The following is a 27,923-nucleotide window of genomic DNA, read 5'->3' on the forward strand; positions in this document are numbered from 1 at the left end:
AACCCTGCACTTATGAAGATGCACACATATAATGACTAACTCTCCTTACTGAAGTAGTTATTTTATTCAATAGACTTAATTTGCCCATGCTTTAAAATAAGTTTGGGGGGACTCAGCAGTGAATCCATCTAGTTCTGAGCTTTTCTTTGTGAAGACACTTTTAAACTTTGCTTCATGTTCATTGCCTCTTATGGTTTTGTTTGTCTGAATTTTCTGAATTTAGTTTTGATAGATCTTATGTGTTAAAAAATAAATATATTTCTTACAGTTTTCCAGCTTTGGGGACTATAAATTTTGAGAGTATTCTCTAATGATATCGATTTCCCTGGAGTCTGTAGGGGCCCTGCTTTCATTGTTTGGTTAGTTTGGGTTAGTTCTCATTGTTTGGTTAACCTTTTAAAAGAACCAGTGCCTTGATTAATTTTTTGCACTGTTCTTTCAGTCTGCATTTCACCGATTTTTGAGTAATTACAGTTATAAGCTTTTCTGTTAAATCTGCTTTGGGTATACCCCCCCTGCCATAGGTTCTGGTAGGTTTTGCTATCATTTTCATATGATTCTAAGTATCTTTAAACTTCTTGATTTCTTCAATGATTTATTGTTCTACAAATATATATTGTTCAGTCTCCAAATATTTGTGTATTTTTAAGGTTACTCTTGTTAATAATTTCTCATCTTATTCCATCATAGTCTCATAAAATGTAAGGAATTATTTCAGTATTTTTTGTACTTGCTGAGGCATATTTTTTAGCTTATAATATAAACAATCTCAGAGAATGTTCCATGTACTGCTGAGAAAAGAATTTGTATTTCCTGTTGTGGGGTGAAATATTTCTATTGAATCTAGTTGATATAAGGTAAAACTTACTTGTCTGATATTTTACTAATTTTAATTTAGAAGACCCATGTAAATATGATAGTGGGATATCAAAGTCTTCCACAATTTTTATATAAGGATCAATATGATTTTTATGCCTTTTTGTATTTGTTTATGAAATTTGGAGCCCCAATATTGAATGCATATTTATAATAGTGATACATTCTTGAGGAATCATTTTCTTCATATCTTCTATTTTTGGTTTGAAGTCTACTTTTCAGATATGAGAATAACTATGCCTGTTTGTTTATAATGTCAATTGCTTGAGAGGCTGATTTCCAAACTTTGACTTTCAATTTTCACATGTCTTTACTAATTATGTGAGTTTCTTAGCGAAAACCCATTCAGATCTTGTTTTTTTTTTTTTCCAAAAACCAATCAGTTAGTCTATGTCTTTTAATTGATGAGTTAAGGCCATTTGTGTTCTAGGTTATTATTGAGAGGGATTCACTATTTCTGATGATTTTGCTGGTTGTTGCTTTGGTCATTTCATTGAGGTTTGCTGACTTGCTGTATTTGATATAGTTGGGTTCTTCCTGGTTCTGCCTTAGTCATCAGCTTCTCTAATGAAATTTTATCCTTCTTATGTTTTCATAAATGGAATTCTCTTTCTTCATAGATGCATAGTACTCCTTTAAGAACTGACTAGATGGGCCATAACATAAATAACAGAATGCATGAAAACAAGCAGGGGTGTGGCTATGGGAGGGTGGGGAAGGGGGCATAAAGATGATTAAGATGTTGTGTATGAAATACACAAAAAATCAACTAAAAATTTGTCTTGGGGGCTGGAAAGATGACTCAGTGGTTAAGAACACTGGCTGCTCTTACTGAAGACCTGGGTTTGAATCCCAGCACCCACATAGCAGCTAACGACCATTCATATCTCCAGTTTCAGGGGATCTGACACACTCTTCTGTACTCCATGGCTATTTCATGACATGGGTGCACTTACATATATGAAGACATAACAATCATATACATAAAATAAAAATAAATTAATTTTAAAAGATTTGTCTCCAGGAATGCCTTGGTTGTCAGAAAATGCCTTACATTGTGTTTATGTTAAAATTTTCTTATTTCTCCATGAATTTTAAGATATAACTTTGCTGAGCCTTGTAATCTTGGCTGATGGTTACTTATCTCAGGGCTTAGAACACATCATTCCATACTTACTGGATTTTAGGGTTGCTGATGAAAAATCTGTTATTATTCTGATGTTTCTTCCTCTGTACGTGTGTTGGCATTTTTTCTTTACATTATTTAATGCTGTTTTTTACTTTGCATATTTGACATCCTGTGAAGCATTTCTTCTCTGCTGGTCTATTTGGGGTTCTAAACTTACATTGAGATGTTTATTTCTTTCTCTATGTTTGAGGAAATTACTGTACATAATTTCATTGAAGAGATTATCTAAGCCTTTTGATTTTGTTTAAGACTTTTGACTTTATGTCAGCTCCTTCTTCTGCACATATTCTTGGGTTTGATCTCTTGAATGTATTTCTGACATCTCAAATGTTTTGGCCATGTTTATTAATTTTTCTTTATATGTGCCATTATGTATTATTTTCTTCACCTTTTCCTCCATCTTTTAAATTTATCCTTTTGCTTAATCTTATCAGTTGTTGACGCTTTCTCCTGTGTTTTTATTTGATTCATTGATAGAGCACTTGCCCTAGCATGTTTGGGGTTATTGGTTCAAACTTTAGCTTCACATAAAGAGGTATACCTTCAATGACACAAAGCCAGAAGGAAACAATGAGTGACAGCTACTAGGCTATTTCACATCAAATAATCCAAAGAGATGCTTGATGAGACCCGGAGTCTTAGAAGATCCTTGGTATATCAGGGATTGACACACTTGTTCAAAGACCATGAAGTGATCTGAAGAGCTCTGGTGGATGGCCTATAGCATCTCAGGAAATAATGGGGAGCTCATTGTTTAAAGGAAACATCTAATAAATGGTGTGGCAACAGTTCATTATTTAACAATTAATTTACCTGTGTCAGTGCTTATTAACTGTTCATTGGTTTGAGGTGAAATACAAAGTATCTTCTCTTTTAGATTTCAATTCCAGACATCCACCCTGACTTGGGAATCCTTCAAACTTTTAAGGACTTAAAAACAATCTATAAACTGCTGTTAAAGCCCTTACTAAGAATTCAAGTAACGAGAGGCTACTGTGAACTTTATCTGTCCTTTTACCTGCCTCTTTAAAAGACCAGTTGAGTTGATAGCTGTATTCCTATGTTTGTTCAGTGTTTGAGAAGTATAGTGCTATGACAATTGGAAACAAGCTAAGAATACATTTACTACTCCCATCAACCAAACTATGTCTTTGCTCAGTTTTGTGTCTTCGTTTCTTCCTCTTTATTCTGTTACCTTTCTCAACTCCAGCACTAGTCCTGATTTGTAAAAATGAATTCCACAGTGAACATTAATAATGAGTGACAAAGTTTAGAGTCGAAATGGAATGACAGAAATCCTAATTTTATTCTTACCTGAGCTAGCAATGGTCTTTTCATGTCCATCTGCTTTACTGATCCAGTCAGCTTTAGTTGTTGCTGTGAGAACAAGGAACCCAGGTCAGAAGCTTCTCTTCCATTGAGGAGCTGTGAGGGTATGGGATGTTTGCAAAGGCTGGAGGTTTTTGTTGGGGATTCTCTGTTGGGCTTTCAAAGCTACCTAGCATATCATTGACCACCAGTACTATGAAGTGAAATATCTTATTTTCTTATTATTAAGAGTGCTCAGTGAAAATAAGGTGTATAAAGAAGAATTAATATTCCTCATGTCACAGAATAAGACAGGCTAGGAAAAAATTATAATCTCTTATTTTTTATTTTCACAAAGAAAAGTGTGCATTTTGGAGTCCTTTTCTTTTCTTTTCTTTTGCCTTTCTTTTGTTTCCATTCCTTTATTGTAATGATCTCTCTGAGTAATTTAGTAAACTCTTTGCCCAAATTCAATGGAATTTGGTATACTTGGTTTCTGAACACCATTTTAGATGACTCCTACTGCAATAATGCCATAATAATACTTACCTTCCGAAGAAGATTTCATGGTTGTAGGTGACTCAGTCTTGGTTATGAATGTATTAGAGGAGTCTGCAAGGAAAAAGTAGCCCAGTTAAGAATTTTGTCACTCTTGGATAAATAGGCGAATACCCTGGAAAATAAAGAATTAGATAAATAAATTCAGATTCACAACTGGACTCCACAATACTTCTCCTATGATGCTAGTAAATCCTGTTGCCTGTAAATTTGTGGCACTTCAACATACCTGAATCCCATCACACCTTCCCACTTCAGAGGTAATTTTGAAAAGTTTCACCTTCCAGGTGTAGGAGTGAGCAGTTCATTCCCAAACTACTATCTTTACTTGACCTGCCTAATGATTCCCTGAAAAACGTAACTCCAAAAGCTTATTTATTGGTTACTCAGCACTAAAAACATTCCCCTAAGGTTAGGAGAATATTTGTCACACAGAAGCCTAAGGAAATGGATAGTAGTTTGGGAAAACAAAAGACCAATCAAGAACCTTAATAGGAAATGGGCAAGAATGAGATAGCGACAGAAAGTTGAAAAAGCTCTGACAGTTTTCTGGGAGTCAAGTGGGACATATCCTTTCATAAGGCCAAGTGCCTGCTCATGAAGAATGTGAGAATACCATCAGCTCTTACCTGTGGTTAACCTGGAGGTTTTAAAGAAACAGAAAGTAACAATGTGTCATGGTTGTAAAGTGGTTGAATGTTGATGCCATGGATAAATAGACAAAGAACTTCTCTGGCACAAACAATATGGTTTATTTGTTCCAGGCAATTAAGAAAATCTCTATCCAATCATTAACTGACCACTAAATTAACCAAATAGATACTTTATTGGCCATCTATGGCAACAAATATAAAAGACTACAAAATTAGTTCAGGAAAATTACAGAAAACAAACAAAATAATTGAGCACAACATGTAGTGTCAATAGGGGGGATCAGGTTTCTAGAATTTCCCCCTTATATGACTCTAGAAGTTCAGTTTTCAGCAGCAACAAAAATGTGAATGATATAAACAAACAAACTGTAAGTTTACCCTATAAACAGTTAATGAAAATCAATCAATAGAAAGTGTTTTAGGAAGCATGGATAGAGAATTTACCAGACAAAAATGATTTAGATATGTTCAAACTGATGGAATAGATATCTGAATAATTAAAAATGATGACAATGATTCAAACCAAATAGAGAACATCTTTAAAGATGCTGGATATTTTCAAAAGTAGCCAAGTAGAAATACAGAAGTTAAAACTTCAATAAATGAATGGAAAATTTAGGAGAAGAAAGAAAGGTAATCCAGAGCAGATTTGAGGAGGCAGGATAAAGCATCAGTAAGTCTAAATTTATGACAACTGAAATTATTCAGTTAGTGAAAATGAATTTTAAAAAATGAACAGAACCTAAATATCTGTGGGATACCACCAAGTATGCCAACATATTCTTAATGAGAATCCTAGAAGGAAAAGAAAGAAGGAGGAAAGTAGAACATTTGAAGAAATGTCATGAATATCTCAATTTGATGAGAAGAACTATCTGCAAATCTAAGAAGCACAATGAATTTCAAGTAGAGTAAACGTAAGAACATTTACACTTAGTCACACTGTAATCAAGAGCCAAATCCAAAGTGAAGCTATCGAGAGCAGCAAGACAGAAGCAACTTATCATGTAGATTATGCGTTTAATACTTTTAAACAAAAATATTAACAATTTTTAATTTCATATTTAGTAAAACACCTTCAACAAAAGAAACCTGGGCACACTTGCATGCACTTTTAGCTCCAGTTACAAGTTCAAGGTTTGTTTGGATAGCACAACAAAATCCTGTCTAACCATGAACAAAATCCCCCAAATCCAAAACAAAATGAAAATTAAAAAATTTCCAAGACAATGAGTGAAAGAATTTCCCCCTGCAGATCTCTGATGCAGAAGAAATGTCAAAAGGGGGCTAACAGATGGCTTAGGGGTTAAGAGCACTGGCTGCTCTATCAGTTCTTAGCACCCCCCTGGTGGACACCTTCTTCTAGCCTCCATGAGTATTACATACATATGTGTACCTACTTACATGCAAGCAAAACGTCCATACACATAAAAGAAAAACAGTAAATGAAATATTTTTAAATTAAATAAATCTTAAAAATTAGAAATTTCAAAAGGGCCATAGATATTATCCAGTGTTCACATGAAGAAATTTAAAAAAGCATCACTAAAGGTAATTCTATAGGAAAACAGAATGTAAATTTACTTTTATGACCGATTTAAAAGAGACTTTACAAAGAAACAGATTAAAATCGATACTCACTATAATACATAAAATGTATTCTTTTGCGATGACAGCATTAAATGGAGAAGAAATTGAGCTATGAAGAAACAAAGCTTTTGTATATTCTGAAATTATGTTGAAATAAATCCAAACCAGATAGTAAATTAAGAATACATGATATCCCATAGAAATACAATAATGGAAATATTTATTCACCTAAGCAATAATTGAATTATGTAATACACTAAAAATTATCTATTTAACATCAAAGTTGAAAGGAACTGGAAAATAGAGAAATAAGGGCAAAAGTAAATAAAACAAATAGAAAATTAACAGAGATAAATCCTACTTAATAAAAATGAGAATAAATGGAAACAGAGTAAGCTCTCAAATTTATAGGCAGAGAGTCTCATATTATCATATCTAACTATATGACATACCCACTTATGGCTCAAAGGAAAAGTGGTTTTATAGTAAAAGGATGGAAAAAGTTGTACCATGAAAATATTAACCAAAATTTTGCTAGAATGGCTATACTAATAGCTGACAAATTATATTTAAGCCAAAGATTTTAAATAGAGAGAAATAAAAATAGTTTATAACTATAAAACACTTATGAAGAATAAACACCGGCTGATAATAGAGCCCTAAAATTCATGAAGAAGAATTAGCATGATTGAAGGAAGAAACAGTCAATTTAACAACAATAATTTGAGACTTAAATACCCTACTTTAAATAATGGATGTAGCAACTAGATCATTAGGGAAATTCAAGACTTGAATAACATTATTAACCAGCTAGACCTAATAAGCATATAACAAAAGCATCATACAATAATAGTACAATAGAAATTATCCTCAAGTACACATGGAACATTTTTCAGAACAGACCATCTTTTGGCTATAAAACAAATCTCAGTGTATTATAAAAGGAAATGAAATAATAAGCATCTTCTCCAAATGAATGTCATACAATTAGAAATTAATTAATTTCTGAAGAAGAATCAGGAAACTTGTAATTACAGAATTTAAGCAAGTAAAAATATTAAGTTGCTAATTAATATTTTTATCTATTATTTTTATTTTGTGTGTGAGTGTATTGCTTGCATGTATGTAAGTGCACCCATGCTGTGCAGTGCCTGTGGAGGTCAGAAAATGGTACAGATCCCTTGGAACTGAAGTTAGAGATGTTTGTTAGCTACTATGTGGGTACTGGGAACCTAACCTGTGTCTGATCCATCTCTCCAGCCAGTCTCTAGTTAAGAACCACTCATTAAAAAAAAAATACTGGAGAGATGGGTTAGCAGTTAGGAGCACTGGTTGCCCTTAAAGAGGCCCTGAATTCACGTCACAGCACCCACATCAGGAGGCTCACGACTTCCTGTTATCTAGCTTCAGGGCTCTGATACCTCCTGGCATCTTCTCCATGGGTACTTGCACACATGTAGCACAAACACACACACACACAGACATACATACATACACACACATACCCACATACACGCACATACACACACACACACACACATACACACACACACACACAAATAAATCTAAAGAAAAAGTCAAACCCCAAAATTGCTGGATTCCATCAGAGCTTAAAATATTAAGAAATTTTGATTGTGGTGGCACCTGTCACATAAACACAAGTAATAGGTTTAAATTCAACAAAATTAATCTTTTGTACTTTAAAGGGCACTATCATGAAAGTGAAAAGACAACATGTAGAATGCAAAAATAATTTGGGAATAACACATTTGATAAGAATCTAGGATTCCAAGTGAATAAATTACTCTTACAACTCAGGAATAAGGCAGACAACCTAATTTTAAAATAACTAAAGTATTTAATTAGGCATTCTTCATAAAATTTTGAAGTCACTACAATATCTGAATTTAGGATAATAAATTATATAGAAGTATACTAACCAAAAAGGAAAGTCGAACAAAGTAGAGATGCCAGAAATAAGCTGATACATCTAAAATCAACTAATTCTTGGTAAAGGCACAAAAAACATATTGGATAAAGGACAGACTTTTCAATAACTGAAGAACTAGATATTCCTAAGATTGAAACTTGACAGCTATTACTTTGTTTAAAAATCAACCAAAGTAGATTAAAGACCTTAATGAGAAAGTACTAGAAGCAAACATAGGGAAACACTTCAAGATGTGGGTAAAGGCAATGATTTTCTGGTTATGACTTCAAAAGCACAGGAAACCAAAACCAAAGTTTTCTCATTGATAGCACATCAAAATAAAATATCTGCACTGCAAAAAAAATTTATCAGAGTGAACACACATCCTATAGAATAAGAAAAAATATTTATCAAGCATTCATCAAAGAGTTAACAGGAAGAAGAAATAAGAACTAGAAAAACTTACTCAAAACCACATAATCCAACTAAAAATGGCCAAATCATCTGTATAAACATTTTTAAGAAAAAGTGAAGGAGCTAGTTGTGGTGATACATACTTCTAATGCCAGAACTTGGATGGCTGAAATAGGAGGATCTCAAAATTGAGGAGAGCCTTTGTTACATGGTGAACTACAAGCTAGCCTGGGCAACATGGTAGTGCCATTTATAAATGGAGAAAGACAAAGAGAGGCAGAGGATGATAAAGAGGAAGGAGGGGAAGCCATAATTTTAAATATGAAGCAGAAATGCTGAGGATATAGCTTAGCAATAGAGTGCATACCTACTATGTGTAAGATCCTGGGTTCAATCTCCAATAACGACAGAGAGAGAGAGAGAGAGAGAGAGAGAGAGAGAGAGAGAGAGAGACTTGCTGACAAACCTGGCAGAGTGAGTTTGATCTCTCAAACTTACATAGTAGGAGAGAACTGACTCCTACAAGTTGTCCTCTCACTTCCAAATGCACATCAGGGTATGTATGCACCCCACACAAAATAAAGAAATAAATTTAAAATAAATGAAACAGAAATTCAGTGTTGATGAGGATGTAAGAAACTGAAATCCTTGTATATAGCATATGGGAAGGTAAAATTTTACAGCCATTTCAGAAAAGACTTTGGAATTTCCTCAAAACGTTAATTATAGAATGTTTATATGGCCTACCCATTCCACTTTCAGCCATATTCTGAAAATAACAAAAATTTATGTCCAAAAATTTAAAATTTTATGTCCACAAAATTTTAATGGGTCTTCATTTGTAACGGCCAGAATGAAATTATAACTCAAATTCCCATTGACTGAAGAATGGATAAATAATGTGTTATATTCATGCAATGTTTTATTTATCTGATCTTTAATAATTTTGGACATATATACAATGAGTTTTGATGATAACCATCCCCCATGGGGTGCGTGCCCCTCCAGCTCTTCGCAGGTCTTTCACCTGCATCTCACTTCCAACTTCATGTACTAGTGTTTTAATCCACCATGTCTAATTAGTACTGGCAGTGTGTGCACGGGTGTAGGACCATCCGCTAGAGCATGGTTAACCTACCAGGGACTACATCCCTGAAGAAAACTGACTCTCATTCACCCAGCAGGCAATAATAATCAACAACTCCCCAGTTATAGGTTGGGCCTCAGAGGCCCTTCCACTTCAGGCTGGAACACTGACTGACTTGAACTATTGCAGGTCTTGTGGAGGCCACCAGAACTGCAGAGTTCATGGGTGCCGTGGTTCTGTCATACCCAGGTGACATTGTTTCACAACAGTCCTCCCTCTACTGTGCCTCCTACATTCTTTCTACCTACTCTTCCATGATGGTCCTCGAGCTTTGGAAAGGCAGAGTGTGATATAGAGGTGCCATTCACTATGTAGCCTAGACTGGCTGGGCTTAAATTAATGACAATCCTCCTGTCTCAGTTGATTTTCCTTCACTCACATCTTCCCTGTTCCCCTACCCTATCTTGTATCCTCCACCCAGTCTTTCATGTCACATGTTCTTTTTCACCTCCCCCTCCTTCTTCACCACCTCTTTTAACCCTCTTTTCTCCTTTCTCAATTTTTTAGGCTTTATTCATTGTATTAGTTACTTTTCTGTTGCTGTGATTAAACACAATTCCAAGGCAAGAATAAAGAGTTTATTCAGCTTATGGCTTCAGAGAAATGAGTCCATCATGGCAGAGAGACATGGTAGCAGAGGTTGCCAGAGCTTAGAGCTGAGGGTTCACATCTCCAAGCATGCACAGGAAGCAGAGAAAGAAACTAGCAATAGCATATGACTGTGGGCTCTCAAAGACAGCAATATGCTTCCTCCAGCAAGCCCACACTTCCTAAACCTCCCCAAACTAATCCACCAACTTAGGGCACAGTGTTCAAATACTTGGAGCCTATGGGGGATATTCTCATTCTAGCCATCACACCCATATTCATGTATATATATACACATACATTACAAGCTAAAATCTGCACGAGAGAGAAAACATGGAATTTAACAAATATCCATTTAATGTGTTTGCACCAAGCGCTTTGCTGTACTTAAGACTAGCCATGAAAGCAGACAGGCCGAATTGTGCAGATAAAAATTTTATAATGTAATGACATTAAAAATATAATACAAGCTAAATAAGTTGATGTTTTGATAGGGATGGGGGGACATAAGGAGAGCATTTATAGGAAACCTACTATCTTATAACCAAATTAAAAAAATATAGCTTATAAAAAAGAACATGAAGGAAGATACCTTGTGTGGCTAGAAAAAGCTGCTCCCAGAACCTTTCAATAATTTAACAAAAACTCCAGTGACAAGGGGTGGGATATTTCCTTATGAGTTGCTAGGCAGGGAGGCTCTAACAGCTCCCTAAACAATACAAACTGTTGTAGTTCCTCTTGGTTGCCTACAAGAACCAGATGATAAGATCATATTGCTGAAGACTCCTCCCTCCTCGGATGTGAGATATAGAGAAATCATGCTGGAACTGAGCTGGATGCATCTTCCTTGCAAGTTAGCAGTCATAGTGCTAGGAGGTGCTATGAAGGCTGCTAGGGGAGAAAAGGAATCAATAGTTCTATCCAGCTGTGAATCCTGTGATCTATGAGACCAACTTGCCTATTTGTGCAATAGTAGCATTAATGTTGTGAGAATAACCGAGTACTCTATTATTGGATTTCACACCCATCCCACAGGTAGGAATTCATACTTAGAATTGTAAACCTGGTCAAAAACTCATGGAAGATCACAGCCCTTAGTGGGAAACTGAATACACTTGCTTAGCAAATTGACAGAGCATCAGGCTGCCTTCTAAATATTTATGTTTCTACCCATAGGCAGATGCTACTCTCAGACTTAATCAGAGTACCCTATCTCTGTAACGAAGAGTGATGAATGCAGATACTCAAATCTGCAAAAGGTGCTGAGAATAAGTGACAGATGAGTACTCAGCCTTAAGACACTTATATCATTCCCTCTAAGATTCATGGAGCAGTGCAGAGGAGGGGGCAAAGAGAAAGTAAGAGCCAGAAGATAAGAAGAAGGAATGAAAATATCACCTCCTGGGCAAGACACAGACATTGTGTATTAGTTATCTTCTCTGTTGCTGTGCTAAAACATCATGAGCAAGGCAACTTATAGAGGGAAGAGTTTATTGGGATTATCGTTCCAGAGAGCTAAAAGCCCCTCATGGTGGGGCAGGCATGGCAGGACACTGTAGGGGGCAGCCAGAGCAGAAAACTGAAAACTGAAGCTAACATCTTTATGCAGGCACAGGAATCAGAGACAAACTGAAAATGTGCAAACCTTATACTCTCAAAGGCCACCCCCATTGACGTGCTCCATCCAGCAAGGTTGCACCTTCTAAACCTCCCCCAAACAGTTCCACCACACTAGGGACAAATTGTTCAAATACTTGGAGCCTGTGAGGGACATTCATTTAAACCACTACATACTGCAATCACTGACTCAAAGCAGCTGCAGAGCCTGGTCACAAAGCAAAATCAAAAGTCACAAATCTGGGAAATGAAGTGGCAGTAGTTGGGGGATGTTAGGGATGGGAGGGAAGAAAGTGTGGAGAGAGTAATCAGAATACATTGTAGATGTATTAAATTGCAGAATAATAGAACTAATCAATAAAAATGATTATGAGATCCTAAACATATGAGAAGGGAAAGGAAGACCTTAATAAGTGATCAAATTCAGTAGCTAAATTCATAACACCTTGTGATCTTTGTGATTATTTGACTATGAGAGGAAAATGAAAAGAAGTGAGGGCTACTCAGAAGGCTGAGACAGGACTGCCGTAAGACTGAAGCTAGCCTTCGTTATATACTGAGGTCTAGGTTAAGATTAGAGATGAAGAAATCCAATCTGGGTCTGGCAGCACACACTTTTAATCCCAGCACCTGGGATACTGAGTGAAGCAGGAGGATAGTGAGTTCAAGATCAGTACAGATTACATAGTGAGATCTGTCTAAATAAACAAACAGAACAGCGACACAAAGATATTAAGCCATCCTGAAGATAGTGGGATCTAGTACTCTGGAGATGCACTTATAAAATTATGTTTCAATAGTTGTCAATATAGAGATGATATTTGAAGCTTCATAAGTGAATAAGCCCTTTTCTCTAGGTGCACAAAGGCATTAATAATAACTTTGAGAACACTTAAAAATTAAGCAGTGAAAGAAGGAAAAACTAGCAAAGTTATCTAAGAAAGATTAGTCAGATTGTAGAAAACCCAAATGAAAATGGTTCAAAAATCTTTGAGGAGGAAGGAGTACTCACCAGGGTCAACTGCTGCAGAGACTTTGATAGAGTTGGGCCTGAATGGATAGACCTTGGACTTTGGTTGTGTAGAGACCAATGTTGTTTTCAGTTTGCAAATCTTTGTAGTAAACTGAGAGATGCAACTGGTGGAATCTACCTCCTTCAGAAAATTCATGGTGAATATGGCAGAGATGAGGGGATGGGGGAAGAAATTTTAAAAATGACATATCTGTATGTTGTTTATACATACATATTAAGCTTAAATTCCTAAGCACACACATATATGAATATATGATGACTGGTGGAGCAGGATATGTAATTAGCTGTTAAGAATTCATAATGAGGGTCCTGGAGAGATGGATCAGCAGTTAAGAGAACTCTTGTAGAGGACCAGAGTGCAGCTCTGAGAACCCATATCAGGTAGTTCACAACCACCAGTAACTCCTACTCCAAAGGGTCTGATGCATTCTTCTGGCCTCTGCAGATACCTGCACACACATGCACACACATACACACAGACAGACATACATACGAAGAAATAAAAAATTTTAAATAAAGTCTTCAGAAAAAAAAAAAAGAATTCATGTGGCTGGAGAGATGGCTCAGCAGTTAAGAGCACTGGCTTTTCTTGCAGAGGACCTGGGTTTGATTCCTAGCACCTACATCGTGGCTAATAGTCATCTGTGACTCTAGTTCTAGGGGATTTGATGCCCTCTTCTGACCTCCGAGGGCATTGCTTGACACAGATGTACTTACATGTAGGTAATACGCTCATACATGTAAAATAAAAATAGTAAATAAAAAGAATTCATGATGAAAGTTTCTCAGTGGAAAGAAGTAGAGCATATCTCACCGTGAGCTATGAGGAAATGGGTAGAGAAATCCCAAGGCAGAGTGGGGAGTAGATGATAGAGTTGACATCTAAAGAGGGTATGGACTGTTTTGGAAGAGAATGATATGATTTCACATATTCTTAGAGCAGGACTGATGGCTTGAATTTCTAGGATCAAGAGAATAAATGATACCAAATGCTGGCGAGGATGTGGACAAAGGGGAACGCTCGTTCACTGCTGGTGGGATTGCAAACTTGTGCAGCCTCTATGGAAAACAGTGTGGAGAACTCTTAAAAAACTAAAGATGAACCTACCATATGTCCCGGTTATACCACTCCTTGGCATATACCCAAAGGACTCGTCTTATTGTAGAGACACTTGTACAACTATGTTTGCTGCTGCTCTTTTCACAATAGCTAAGAGATGGAAGCAACTTACGTGTCCTTCACTGATGAGTGGTTTACAAAAATATGGTATATTTACACAATGGAGTTTTATTCAGCAGTAAAGAAAGATGAAATAATGAAATTTGCAGGTAAATGGATGGATCTTGAAACTGTTATAGTAAGTGAAGTAACACAGACTAAGAAAAACAAACAACGTATGTTCTCCCTCATATGTGGCTCCTGGCACCAAATCCTTTTAAATTCCAGGTCCTTTTAATAAGATAATGCTATATACAGCAGTCTTTTCTGCATGAAATAACTACCATCATCACGACTTCTGCTGAGCCTGATTGCTAAACATAGTCACAACTCGGCTTGTTGATGCTTGTGCTCATTCATTAAAGGAGTGCCAAGCAGGGTTACTGGACCCTCACCTGAGTATCTGGCCAGTCTTCCAAGCCAAGGCGTCCAGCCTTGGAAGACAAAAGAAAAATGAGGAAGAACACAATAGAGGGATGCTTTTGGAAGCCCTTGTCAAGAAACTCCAATGGACTCTCATATGAACTTTTGAAAATTGCCCTGTTCTGACTTTTTTCTAGTTCCCTGTCTAGAACTTGTAATGCTAATTACTCTTGCCTTTACTTCTCCTTCACATCTCCTATTCATGATTCAATGACTTTCTTCTTCCCTTAGAGACAAGAGTTATGCAATTTGTGAATCTTTTAGATAGACCCACTGAAAAGGGTACTCCAGTTGCTTCACGCTGTGTCCCTGTTCAGCATGGAAGAAGGCAGAGCGGTCACCATCCCTATTCCCTATTGGCAATTTGGGTAACCCCTTCAGAGGATGGCGTGATAAGAATAGGAGGCAGGAATTGGCTAGGCAGTTAGGGTAAAAAGACCCCAAAGAAATGTAGCCAGTTTCTTGGCTAAAAGTCAAAATGTCCTTGGGCCTCTTAGCAACATACTCTTTTCCAAAGGCCAAAAATGTCAAAAGTACTTGGGAGCTTGTATCTAATCCTTAAAAGATTTTAGGGTTACCTCTTCAGAGGGGGGAATGTTGGAGGGGAGGGAATGGGCATGGGTTTGATTGAAACACCTTATATATTTGTATGAAATTCTCAATAAAGTTTTTGTAAAAAAATTTTAAAAACCTCTAAATAGATGTGAAACACTGCATTAAAAAAAAGATTGAGGTCCTCTGTTCATTTCCTAGTTCTGTGTTGGGTTTTTGTCTGCCTGAGTTTGCATGGCACTTGTATATGCTGACACAATTGCCATAAAATCTTATGAGCAGGGTCCCAGGAGGTTGTGGAACTCTGTTTCCATATGGTTATGCACCTCCTCCCTGACTCTTAGAGTCTTTCTGCCCCCTCTTCCAAGATGGTCCCTGAGCCCTGGGTGGGTGAGATTAAATAAAGGAATCCTGTTCCAGGATCAGCAAAAAAAAAGAGAGAGAGAGAGAGAGAAATATTTTGAACTGTTATATCTGCATATCTGAGTTTTGTTCCACTCATCAGTCTAAAATCATGTAAAAAGGGCCTACAGAAGCAATCCAGAACTGTGAAATAGCACAGTGCATAAGGTGGAAGAGTGAAGGGTTAACAATCCACTGGGATAGAGGTTAGAATCAAGAGATCAGATGTTTTTGGACTATGTTGGGGTGAGAAGGAGGCAAGAAGAGGAATCAGGGGTGGAGAGATGGCCTAGAAGTTAGGAGCCCTGGCTGCTCCTTCAGATGATCCAAGTTCAGTTCCTCGCACCTATCCATGGCTGCTAACACCCTTCTGTAACTCAAGTTCCAAGAAATCTGAAGGCCTCTTCAGGCCTTCATGGGCATAGCATACTTGGGTGCACTCACATCTATACATTTTATAAATAAAATAAAATAACACAGATAAAATAAAAATAAATAAGTCAAAAAAAAATTACAAAGAGCAAGCCAGCCTAGACAGTAACGTGGTTCAGACAATAGGAAGGAGTAGAAAGCTGAGAGTAATGTGTCTGAGTTTCAGTTTCCTTAAAGGCCAGTAGGGGGCAATGGCAAACAGCGTCTAACACTGGTTCTGAGAAGCATTACTGTGATAAGGAAAAGACAGACTTGTTGGCATTGGACATCTCCTGCTTTGATGATCTAGGAACTATCCGACATGCAAGAATGCTAAATTTATCTGTGTGAAGTACATACTCTTGGACTTTGCGGTTATGTCCTACTCTCTCTGCTTGACTAGCCAACACACATCCTATTCCCACTACTACCCAACATTTGAAAATTAATCCTTCCAGGCAAACAATGGGGTCTCATAGTAAAATCAAGCTACTAACTTAAATGGTGGTAGTCAATTTCCAGCAGCAGCTTCCTAAAGCCATTAGGCTCCAATTTTGTTGGGGTAATTGTCTTCTTTTTAAAGAAGATCTCTTGGAAGATGAGAGGACTCATTTGGATTTATCATCTTTGGGGTTCATTTAATTCCAATCTGTAGCATTTATAAGGATAACTTGTGGTATTCCAAGGATAGTTCTGCAAGAAATAGCAGACCTCCATTATCATGGAGATCTAAACTAGAGTTTGTATTTTGCTTTAGGAATAAGGTGTAGTACTCAAAAGAAAAATATAGAGAGATATGGACTTTATCTCATAAAGCAAAACAAAGCAAGCAGCAATCAACCCCTATATAATCCCCCAAACAAGAAAAAGAATAAATGAATAAAAGTAACACCATCCTTCTATGGTTCCTGCCTTTGCTTTTCTTTGAGTTTCTGCCCTGACTTCCCTCAATGATGGATTGTAAACTGGAAGTACAAGATGAAGTAAATGTTTTCTTCTCCAAGGTCTTTTTGGTCATGGATTTTATCACAGTACAGGAAGTTCTGCTGTCACATTTCACCTGACTTCATTACAAAGATTTATCAACAAATCACATAGACAAAAGGATTATGGAAGGGAGAGTAGCCATGTGTAGAGCTCAGAGGAAAACTTAAGAATCATTTATTTCAAACATGTAGTTCCTTGAGAGCAAACTGTGCTCATCAAGCACTGTGGGAGGCACCTGTTCCTTCTGAACTGCATTGCCAGCTAAGCATCCTTTTTACATTAGAAATTAGAGTCTGCCATGTTCAATGACACACGTAGTATAAATAAAATTATCAATGGAGAAACTCCTTAATTAAAAAAAGTAGCACCATCCAATGACTGTCTAGTATTGGATACAGATTTATCCTTGAGAAATAATTAGACATAAAGCATAAAATATGGGTGTACATCTAGAAATATACTTCCTTATTATGAGCCCACGAGCAAGAATATTCTCCCTTTTGATTCTTAGTTTCCTCTTCTGTAAAATTAGGTAATGATACCTAGTTAATGAGACATTTATGGGAATAAATGAGAAACATATGTGTCAAGTTCTTGAACTTTGTATCTCGAAAATATGACACCTAATAATTATTGTAAATGCCCCTTTCCTTTTACCATCTCTGTCATTTCTGTATAACCGGCATTATCTTTAGGCCTGCTATTCTCAGTTCTATATTTGCGTGCATCTGTGTTTGTGTGTGTGTGTGTGTGTGTGTGTGTGTGTGATTATACAATCACTGTCTACTCAAGACACTACTTCCCAAACTTTCTTTGGCATAAAGACACTATGGTGAGGTATATCTGCTTTGAGATCATCTGTTAATGTGTTTAACACAAGAGAGGGCAGCTCATATTTTGCCTCAAATTTCACAATGTTGCTGTAGTACTCTGGCCTTTAGCAGTATAGCAATATGAGCCTGGATGAGTCACCCACCAGTGCAGGCTTCAAGAGGAAGGTGCTTCAGACTTTTACCTGGATTTATTCATGGTTATTAGTCTTTCTTTTCTTTGTACCAGGTATAACTTGTAGATGAAGAATCCAAAGCCTGGTACTGGAGGGTAGTCTTTATTCCCTGAGCCACTGTGAGGCCCAAATCACTGCCACTTGTTATCACGGTCATACAAAGAGTGCAAAGGGAAGACAAGAGGCTCTTGGACATCGTAAAGATAAGGCTATGCCTACCCTGCTGGGCATATGCATAGATCTGTATCAGAGATTAAAGGAACTCTCTGGTTTGCGGTGGAACATGAAAAAAAGAAAATGCCAATAGAAATACCTTCCTTCAGAGGATTAATTAGTTTAGTGTTTTGTGTTATCTAAGACTTGTGATACCTTAGAGTTACAAATAAACTGACCTAAAAATGTCATTTTGGGGGTTTAAGTAGCTTTAAGATTATCTGCAGTTTATATCACAAGGGAGTGATCTTTGTAAACTTGTAGAAGCAACAAAATTCATCTTAGTCAGTATCTGTCTCCCTTACTCCAGAATTTCCCTGTCAGAATCTATCAATTCGCCAGTATCCAGATCATTTATACCCAATTTTATGAGTTTTAAGGCAAGGAGTGTGAGGATGAACACAGTATGGGTGACAGAACTTCCTGCTTGCTTGAAGAGGTAGAGATTTGGAAGCCAGGGACCCATCTCAAAACTTCTTAAATTTTCTAATGGGAGTGATGACCTTGAGGATCCTGTGATTACAAGATAGTATTAGAGAGGCCCTATGTATATATTCATTAATTAAGATCTCTCCATTTCTCAGAGGTGTTTAAGATGATGATAGTACTTTATTGGGTCTTTGCCTATCAATGCATTTCTACTCTCAAAGTGACTTACATTTCTGGATGCCGAGCTCAATGATCTTATCTTTCACCAGTTGGCTTCCATCAGGCTTCTGCCATGTGACCTCACATGTATAGTGGCTTTGGTCATCCATCTGTAAGGTACTAAGTTGGAGGGACACATCACCTGGAACCTCGTGGCTCACAGTCAGGCGGCCCCGATACTTTGCCTGCTGAATATGGTCTCCAGAGGAGTCACGCAGGAAAATGGTGACTGGGTCTGAGCCACGTTGTACCAGCCATTTTACCAGTACTTGAGTGTAGCCTCTCAGGGGTTCATAGACGCAGTGAATATTCACATCCCCTTTCCAGAATCCTGTCACACTCTCTGGTGCTTTCAGAATGGGATGTCCTGAAGAGGAAAAGAAACATAGATGGCATATTCACCTGAGCAAGGGTGAGAGTAACAGGCCTCAATAGATTTATGAAAAATACCCTTTTCCCCATCACACTTTCATTTTCCCTGTGCTCTTCCATTCTGTTAGTGTTCCCACCAACCAGAAGTAGTCTGTGGGATGAAAGTACCTAACATTTTTTTTATCTCTAGTGAATTTTACATCCTTTTCATGTTACTTCCTTGCTAAGAGGTGACCACAGATTAAGTCATTTCCACCTGAAGGGTGAGTTTTTTCATATGTTATGTGAAGATTTGGGAAAGAATCATAGTTATTGATTCTACCAACTGTGATATCTTACATGTTTTCTCTTTTAACATTTTTCAAATGAGATGTGGGAACAAAAATGATGAGCAGCTGGGACTGAATGCTTTCATTTTGTGTGAATATATGCCCTAAATATCCCTCTGCCCCATTGCCTCATCCTACTCACTGAAGAGAAAGGCTCAGTGACTGGGGTTCAAACAAAAGTTATTTTATGGATGGGAGGAAGAAATAAGCAACAGGCAATTCTGAGGGTGACACATAGGGTGAGTAAACAGTCTGGATGTGCATTCCCGTTAAACAAAATCATTGGTTATTAAGTTTAAAACTTGCCCTTTGTAAACCTGGCTGATTTTTTTTTGTTCTGATTTCCCCTTTTGCTTTGATTATTTCTTTCTTGGTTTCCTTTATTTCTTAATGAAGATATAATTGGAAAATTATAGCCTGAGGGGGAAAAGAGTTCATCCATGCTTGGTCTGAAAAAAGAAAAAAAAATCTGAGTAAATCTCTGGAGCTGGCTGTGTTAGATTGTAGTATGAGCCAAGGAAAATGCTTCTTGGTGTGCTGGATAGAGAAACCTAGAGCATAAGAAGAAAAAAGACAGTTAGCTTGGCACTCACTGTGTTATCAGAATTTTTATCCATAAACTCGTATTTTGACAATTTTTTGTTTTATCAAACTGGGCCTGGGAGTAGGGGGCTGTATAGGCAATGCCATTATGTCTTTTCTGGTAGAGGTTGTTTCAAAATGCAAGCAGTTACTGAATAAAATCGTTTTTATTTGGCCCATGTTGCAGTCAAGCAGCTAGAAAATGACACTTTTTTGAATGGAGTGGAGGTATGCTTTCTAGCATCGAGAATGCACTATTAAGGACCAAGGCTTCTATTAATGGGGACACAGAAGTTAAGCTTATGGCCTAGGTACCAACCGGAACTCTAGAAAATGAATGATGTATTTTAAATATTATAAACTTCAGTAAAAAAAAGAACAAACAAATAGAATTCCATAATGGTAGATACTCAACATACTCTCTGAAGAGTTTCAAGGTTGGCAAGGAACAAAACTCAAATCCACGATTGAGAAAAAAGAGGAGATGATTTTAGCATATCCTAAAAGATACTTTATCAAGCAAAGCTTTCTATGGATGAAATAAACCATCTGGGGGAAGTTATAATCTATGTCAGCTCTTGGGCAGTATTTCTTTTTCAGATCCTTTCCAACTAGAGGTGACCCAGTGTTAATAAACTATAATAGAAAAAGGAGTTAATTACACATTCTAGCTAGTAGTAAACATTGACCAGGTGGTTTGTTTCACTGTGCTGTTGATGGTTCATGTGGCCGTGTGAATACAAATACAACTTATTGTCATCATAGACAGATATATCCAAAGATATCTCTGGACATATGCAAACAGAAGCATAACATCCTTGGGGCACATGAAAACTATCTGACTCTTGATCTAAGATGTTCTATCCCATTAATCTTTTTTTTGGTCTTTCTCAGTCTCCCTTTAGTTCACTAAAAGACCATTCTCATATTCTCCTTCTGGGCAACACAGTAGTGCTCTGCTGTGAAGATACCTGGAGCTCTTAAAGATATTTTTGGCTATGAGTCTGCATTTTCTCCATTCTCACATCATGGGAGCTACAAAGTCTGGATTGTGTTCTCCTTTCAAGAAGCTTGCTAGAGGGTTTTACACACTCAACTCCAGTCTATCAAGAACAGGGCCACCATGTCCCAATTGAACAATGTTGAAATTAATTTTTATAAGTAAGTCAAGCTGGATTGCTCTATTATATAATGGAGGCATGGGCCAGAGTTCATAAACAGACTCTCTAAAAGGGCATGCTCTCTTCCATGTATTTCCTTTTTTTCAGTCTCTCTCCTTTGTTTTATTCTTCCAGCCATCATTCTACATCACTTCCATTTTCCTTCTTCTTCTCTCCTTTTCTTCCTCTTACTCCATTGGTAGCCTAGAGAATGGGGCTAAGGAGTGTGAAAGCACATAACATATGGCTGTTACATAGTAAGTGCTGCATAAATGTCACTGTAGAGAGACCCAGACATGATCCATGGGAAATTTCTGGTTTTGTCTTGATTATTCCTGCCCTATAGAAGTCTTCTATGTGCTTTAACCTGATAGAAAAGATTGGTTTGATTGGACTATTATCCACTTTCATATAGACATAGGGAGAAGCTATTACATGACAAGGGAGGAGTTGTTCTCCCAGTCTGATTGATTGTACTGGACCATGGGAATGTACTAAACCATCTGTGGGTTGTAGGACAGTCAGAGATTACACAGCCTGACAGTTCTGAGAATTGAACACAGGTCCCCTGCAAGAGCAGCTAGTGCTTTTAACTGCTGAACCATCCCTCCAGGCTTGATTTCTTTACTAAAAAAAAGGTTTTTTTTTGGTTTGGTTTTTTGAGGCAGGTTCTCTCTGTAGCCACAGCTGGTCTGGAATCTCTATGTAGACGAGGCTGGCCTCTATCTTACAGAGATCTGTCTACTTCTGCCTCTCAAGTGCTGGGATTAAAGGTATGTCCCACCATACTAAGCTGAATTTATTCATTTTTAATTAACATGCACACTATCAGGTTTCATTATAGAATTTTAAAACAAAAATGATTTTTCTTGATAGTTTCTCACTTCTCCTCCAAGCCTTTGATACCTCACCTTGTAATGCTACCACTCACAATAGCCTCTTTTCCACTTTCATGTCATATATGTCTTACTGTTCCTTTCCCAACACTTCTTTTCCCCCTCTAATGACCTCCTTAATGATTTTATAGCCTATACCCACACTCACCCCCACCCACAAATGTCAAAGAAGTATTTTTAAATATATTTAACATCTTTAGCCATCAAGAAAATCTAAACTAAAACCACTTTGAAATTCCATCTTACCCTGGTCAGAATGGCTATCATCAAGAAAACAAATGAAACAGAAGAAGATGGTAGTGTGGAAGTGGGGAAAGAGAAAACTAGTATAGCCACTATGGAAATGAGTATGGGGATCTGTCAAAATAGTAATTCTGGAACAACCATATGACCTAGTTATGCCATTTCTGGGCCAAGACCCAAAGGACTCTGTATTCTACTGCAGATATACTTGTACATCCATAGCTATTACTGCTCTATTCACAATAGCTATGTACTAGCCTAGATGTCCATCAACATATGAATTGATAATGAAATGTGGTATATATGCACAATGGAATATAATGCTTATTTAGCCATGAAAAAAGAAAATTACAGAATTTGTAGGAAAATGGATCTCAAAAGTATTCTGTTAAGTGAGGTGACCAAGACTCATAAAAACAAATCTGCAAGTTCTCTCTAGTATTTACTTCTTTACTAAACCAACAGCCACAACAACTGAAACCAGGAAGCCCTTACATAATCCTCCCTGACATGGTTTCAGGCATATAATCCTAGGCTAGGACTAGATGTTTGTCCTTTCAACTATCTGGAAAAATGTCAAGTGCTTTCAGAAAAACCTTTCCCACAATTTCAGAGCCTTGTTCTTCCATCAAACAAGAACTGGGTATTCTTTACATATCTGCCTCCTTTAGGGGAATTACCAGCCTGCATATTAACTTCAGCAGTTTGTAGAAGGAGAGTTTTTCTTGAGAGAGTGCACAATAGTTTCTTCTTGGGATGCAGAGTTCGAAAGCAAAGAACTATAGCCTGTACTGTGGTCCTGAAGTAAAGGAAAGCCTCATTTGTTTGGTATGGGTCCGCTTAAAGTACCCATTCTGAGTTCCTTCCTAAAATAATTACATTTATTATTATTTTCTACGTGTAGGAGTGTATTGCATACATGTATGTAAGTGCACCTATGTCATGAAATGCTCACAGAGGTCAAAAGAGGGTGTTGGATTCCTCTGGAACGGGAGTTACAGATGGTTAACTGCCATGGGGGTTCTGGGAATCAAACCTGGGTCTTCTGCGAGAGCAGCCAGTGCTTTTAGCTGCTGATCCGTCTTTCCAGTGCCTGGGTTCCTTTTTAAATATTCTTCTCATTATTATATATACAATAGATTTCCCATCTCCTTTATTATGGTTGTAAATGAGTGTGGAAGAAATCCCACAGAAATCATCATTATGGAATAATCTTGCCTTTGTTGGGACATGCATCTAGAATTAGGCTCCCACAAACTGCTCCTACAGACGGGGCCACTACGTCCTTAGAGAAGTGAAGTACCCCAGGAATAAGTAATATACGAAGTCCTTTAGTGATCAGTTGAAAAATCTAGAACTGTTTAGCTTGAAGAAGAGTTAAGAGGACACAATTTATTTCTCTAGACCTTTGAAATGCTGGCATGGGAAAAGGAAGCATGTGTGTTGAGGGCTGTCTACAAGAAGCAGGGCTAGAGCCCATAGATAGAAACAACAGAGTGATGGATTTAGTTTAAACAAATAATATTGGATTCTGTTCCTGGATAAAATCTGGTGAAGCTAAGTAAATGCCTGTGCAATAAAGCATGTGAACAGACTATGTTAAATACTCGTTCATAACTATGGATTGTGGTATAGGTTAGTTCTAAGTTCACATCTATCTGTTAAAAAAATTCATTCATTGGAGGGTGTATATCTTAAGAGAAACTAAAGTTTGGAAATGAGAGGTTAGACCTAATTGTAGAAGTTCAAGGAAAAACAAGAATATAGAGAATATGGCTGTCATTAGAGTTTTCTGATGTCCTTGAAATATAAACACTGGAAAATCATACAGATATTTTCCAAGATGGGAGCCTTTTTGATTTCTACAAATTGCCTCTGGAGGTTTACCAGACTTCAACCACTCCCTCCTTTCTTCCCAAAGTTCAGATAGTTGAGAAAACTCACCTGCTAAACAGGAATAGGTTTTCCTCAATAATCACTCAACACCAACAATCCCTAAGTCGTTTGACGGAGGCAGAAGTGGTGTCAGACATGAACTTTGTGGCTTACCATAAGTGACCACTATTAGGTGGCCCAAGAGCAGCAGGCCCAGTGAGATCCCCATCACAGCTGAGGCCACTTTTGTATTTTCTTCAAGCTTCCTATTGCTTCAGAGACTTGAACTTCTGGTGGCTGTCAGTGTCTGTTGCAGTTCACTTGCCTTCCTCTTTATCTTTTGAAATCAGGGTTTCCACACCCATTCCTGGAAGAAAGAAGTCCCATATTTATGAACATTCACGTGGGGTGCTTCCTTTTTTTCAATTTTTAAGAAAATTGTTTTTATTGAATTTTTGTGTATTTCATACAGAACATCTCAAACATTCTTAATCATCTTTATAATTCTTTTGTCTGCTGGGGTATCAACTAAGCTTTCTCTGGAGCCATTTGTGCTTTCTGGTGTGTAATCTCCCAGGCTATTTTGGGTCCCCTCTATAAGGCTCAAGGTTGGGAGCCAACCTTGGGATGAGTATGCTCATTCCAGTATGGGAATGCTCTCCTTTCTGGTGGGCCCAAGGAAAAGAAATAAAAATTTCTGGAATATCCAATTTTCATCAATTGTGCTGTTAACCCCTCCTTGCTCAGCATGTACAAAGGAACAGTATAGGAGGTAGGGCACCTAAGTGCTTCTGAGTATGAGAGCTTAGTGTATGAAAGGACTTTCTACATATAAAAGTTTAAACAATTGGCAACCTTAGGGATGTAGTTGTTATCTAGGCAGGGATGCCCCATATCTCATCATGGGAAAGTTCTTTGAATTATTTTTTTCCAGCAGCTCTACCTCTCTGATGGAAATACTTAATTCATTTTAATTAATATTCCTCATAGGTTTTTTTCTTCCTAAAGCCATCTATTTTGTCTTTTAAGAGAATGGTAGGCCATGGTAGCAGTATACTAGACTTGAGAGTGGTATGTTCTATTGGTTGAAAATTTGTATTGATTTCTAATTGGTACATCGTGATCTGCAAGAGAATTGCATGAAACACCCTAGTTAAGTTTAGTTACTCTAAAAATTATCTCTTCACAGGCCTCAGAGTAACTATAACTTCAACCATAATCTAACTCTAGGTTTGGCACTGCCTGCTTTGAGAATATAATTTTCAGAAACACTAATGCTACATTGTAATGTTTAATATTTGTTTTTGGCTGGAGGAATGTGAGAGGCCGTAGTCAGAGTATCAGTGATTTGTATGCAGAGGAAGAATGAGAATGTTCCCCTCCATGGGGGGTGGACATGCTTGTCAAGAGATAGTTGCAGATAGATTATTTGGAGCTGTGGAAGAGATAAAAGGAGACCCCATTATCGCATGGGATTCTGTCAAACCCCTGTACCTGTTGAACCACTCCCCCTAGCTGGTTTACCTTCTTGCAATGACTATTTCGTTCAACCTACCTCACTAATTTTGAATGTATTTTTTCCTATTTGGTTTCATTCAAAGAATTCTAAACTTCAAAGAAACTTCCTTTGTAATTTACAACCAATACCCTACCACCACTACTAACACACACAAACACACACACACACACACACACACACACACACACACTTTCTTGAGAAAGTTTACTTCCATGTTTATCAGGATAATACTGGTTGTTGTTATTATCTGGTTTTGATATAAGGGTAATTCTGGATTCATAGAATGAATTTAGTAGCATACGCCCTTTCTATTTTATGGGATAGTTTGAAGAGCTTTGATGTTAGGTTTTTTTTAAAGGTTTGGAAGAATTCAAAAGTGAATCTGTTTGGTTCTGACTTTTCTTATTGGGTGACATTTTATGACTTCCACAATCTCATTGCTTGTTATGGAGCTATTTAAGTACTTTGTATACACTTGATTTAATTTTGGTGGGTCATATGTGTATAGGAATTTATTTCTTCTAAAATTTCCAGTTTTTGCATTGTATGTTTTTGAATATTCCATAGTGATTCTCTGGATTTCACTGGAACTTGAACTAACCTCTCCATTTCCATTTCTAATTTTATTAATTTTAGTGTTTTTCTTTATTTTAGTTTGGCAAGACGGTTGCCAATTTGCTCATTTAACATATTTATTTTATTTTTAATTATGTGTATGCTTGAATGTGTGTGTGGGGGGGTGTTTTATGTGCACTCTAGTGCAGGTAGTTGCAGAGGCAAGAAGAAGGCATTTAAATTTACATCTAAATTTAATTCCTGATATCCTGGAACTGGGGTTGCAGGCAGTTGTAAGCTGTCTAATATGGGTGCTGGGAACTGAACTCGTGTCCTTTGCAAGAGTAGTATGCACATTTAACCACTGAACCACCAGTCTAGCTCCAATTTTGTCCATTTTCCCCTCAAAGAACCAAGTTTTTGTTTCATTGTGTATACATATTATTCTTTTAGTCTCCATTTTGTAATTGCTTCCCTGATATATTATTTCTTGCTGCCTATTGATTTTGGATTTGGGTTGTTCTTATTTTTTTCAGATCATGAGGTACATTATTAGGTTATTTATTTTTCCATCTTTCTGGTCTTTTAATGTGAGTGCTTCTGGGTCTAAACTGTTCTTTTAGACTGCCTTACTTGTATTCCACATATTCAGATAAGTTGTGCTTTCATTTTCATTTCACTCTAAGAATATTAAAAAATTTTACAACTAAATTTTAATTCCTGGTATCCTGAAAAATCTAATGGCTATTCAAATACCTATTTTTCAGTCTTCATGTATGTAATATGGTTTCTATACTTTTTCTTTCTTAAACAGGATACTTATATCAAAGTTCTTCCTCCCAAGGCTCAGGGATCATTGTAGCAGGAGGGGTGGAAAGATGGTAAAAGCCAGAGGGAACCAGAAGGAAATATAATTCTACAGATATCTGGGAAGTTACTCATATAAACTCACATCAATGATGAGAGCATGCACACATCCAATGCAAACTCAAGCCAGAAGAAATATCAGAATGTACATAGGGATGTGGGTAAGGAACCCAACCCTACCTGGGGAACTACTGACAACCAATGGCTTTGTGGAGGGGGAGAGTCAGTCTTATTTAAGGGTGAGACTACTGGTTGGTTGCCCAGGCTTCAGTGGATGAACCCACACCAAAACGAATTTAAGGACACAAATATGAATCTATAGGCCTTAATATGCTTATGTACATTACAGTATATAAAGTTGGGCAGGAAGTAGTAAGGGGAGTGCAGATAGGGGAGGGGATCTAATTACAATAAAAATATATTGTATGAAATTTGCAAAAATTCAATAAAATAAAGCAAACCCCAATGCCAGGAATGGATTCCCACTTCTGGAGTTGTTGATCAGAGGTATACCAATGATCTTTAAACAGTATTGGCTGTTGCCATTGCACTTGGTTTCCCATTAGAACTTGATGATTAGAACCTATTGCTGAAGATACTACATACCTGAGTCTCAGAACAAACAAGGAAAAATCAAGCTAGTACTGACCTTGAAGCTACATCACTTCTGGCTAGCTTTCATACTACTAGAATATGCTATGCATGTTACTGACAGAGAAAGACAATCATCTGCGTTATCCAGCTGTGAACCTTGTGAGCTA

General features: G+C 37.2%; 1 protein-coding gene across 1 annotated transcript in view; it reads right to left on the reverse strand.

Moving 5' to 3' along the window:
* Window positions 1–24,514, reverse strand: part of Vsig4 (V-set and immunoglobulin domain containing 4) — a 37,966-nt gene extending 13,452 nt beyond the window's left edge. The window contains 4 exon segments of the mRNA XM_017800932.2: window positions 3,380–3,442; window positions 3,923–3,985; window positions 18,775–19,131; window positions 24,396–24,514. Of these exon segments, the coding sequence (XP_017656421.1) occupies window positions 3,380–3,442; window positions 3,923–3,985; window positions 18,775–19,131; window positions 24,396–24,450 (538 nt within the window). The 5' untranslated portion in view covers window positions 24,451–24,514.
* Between the last annotated feature and the right edge of the window lie 3,409 nt (window positions 24,515–27,923).

Source organism: Nannospalax galili, unplaced genomic scaffold, assembly GCF_000622305.1.
Source record: "Nannospalax galili isolate Female #2095 unplaced genomic scaffold, S.galili_v1.0 scaffold280, whole genome shotgun sequence".
NCBI classification, from domain to species: domain Eukaryota; kingdom Metazoa; phylum Chordata; class Mammalia; order Rodentia; family Spalacidae; genus Nannospalax; species Nannospalax galili.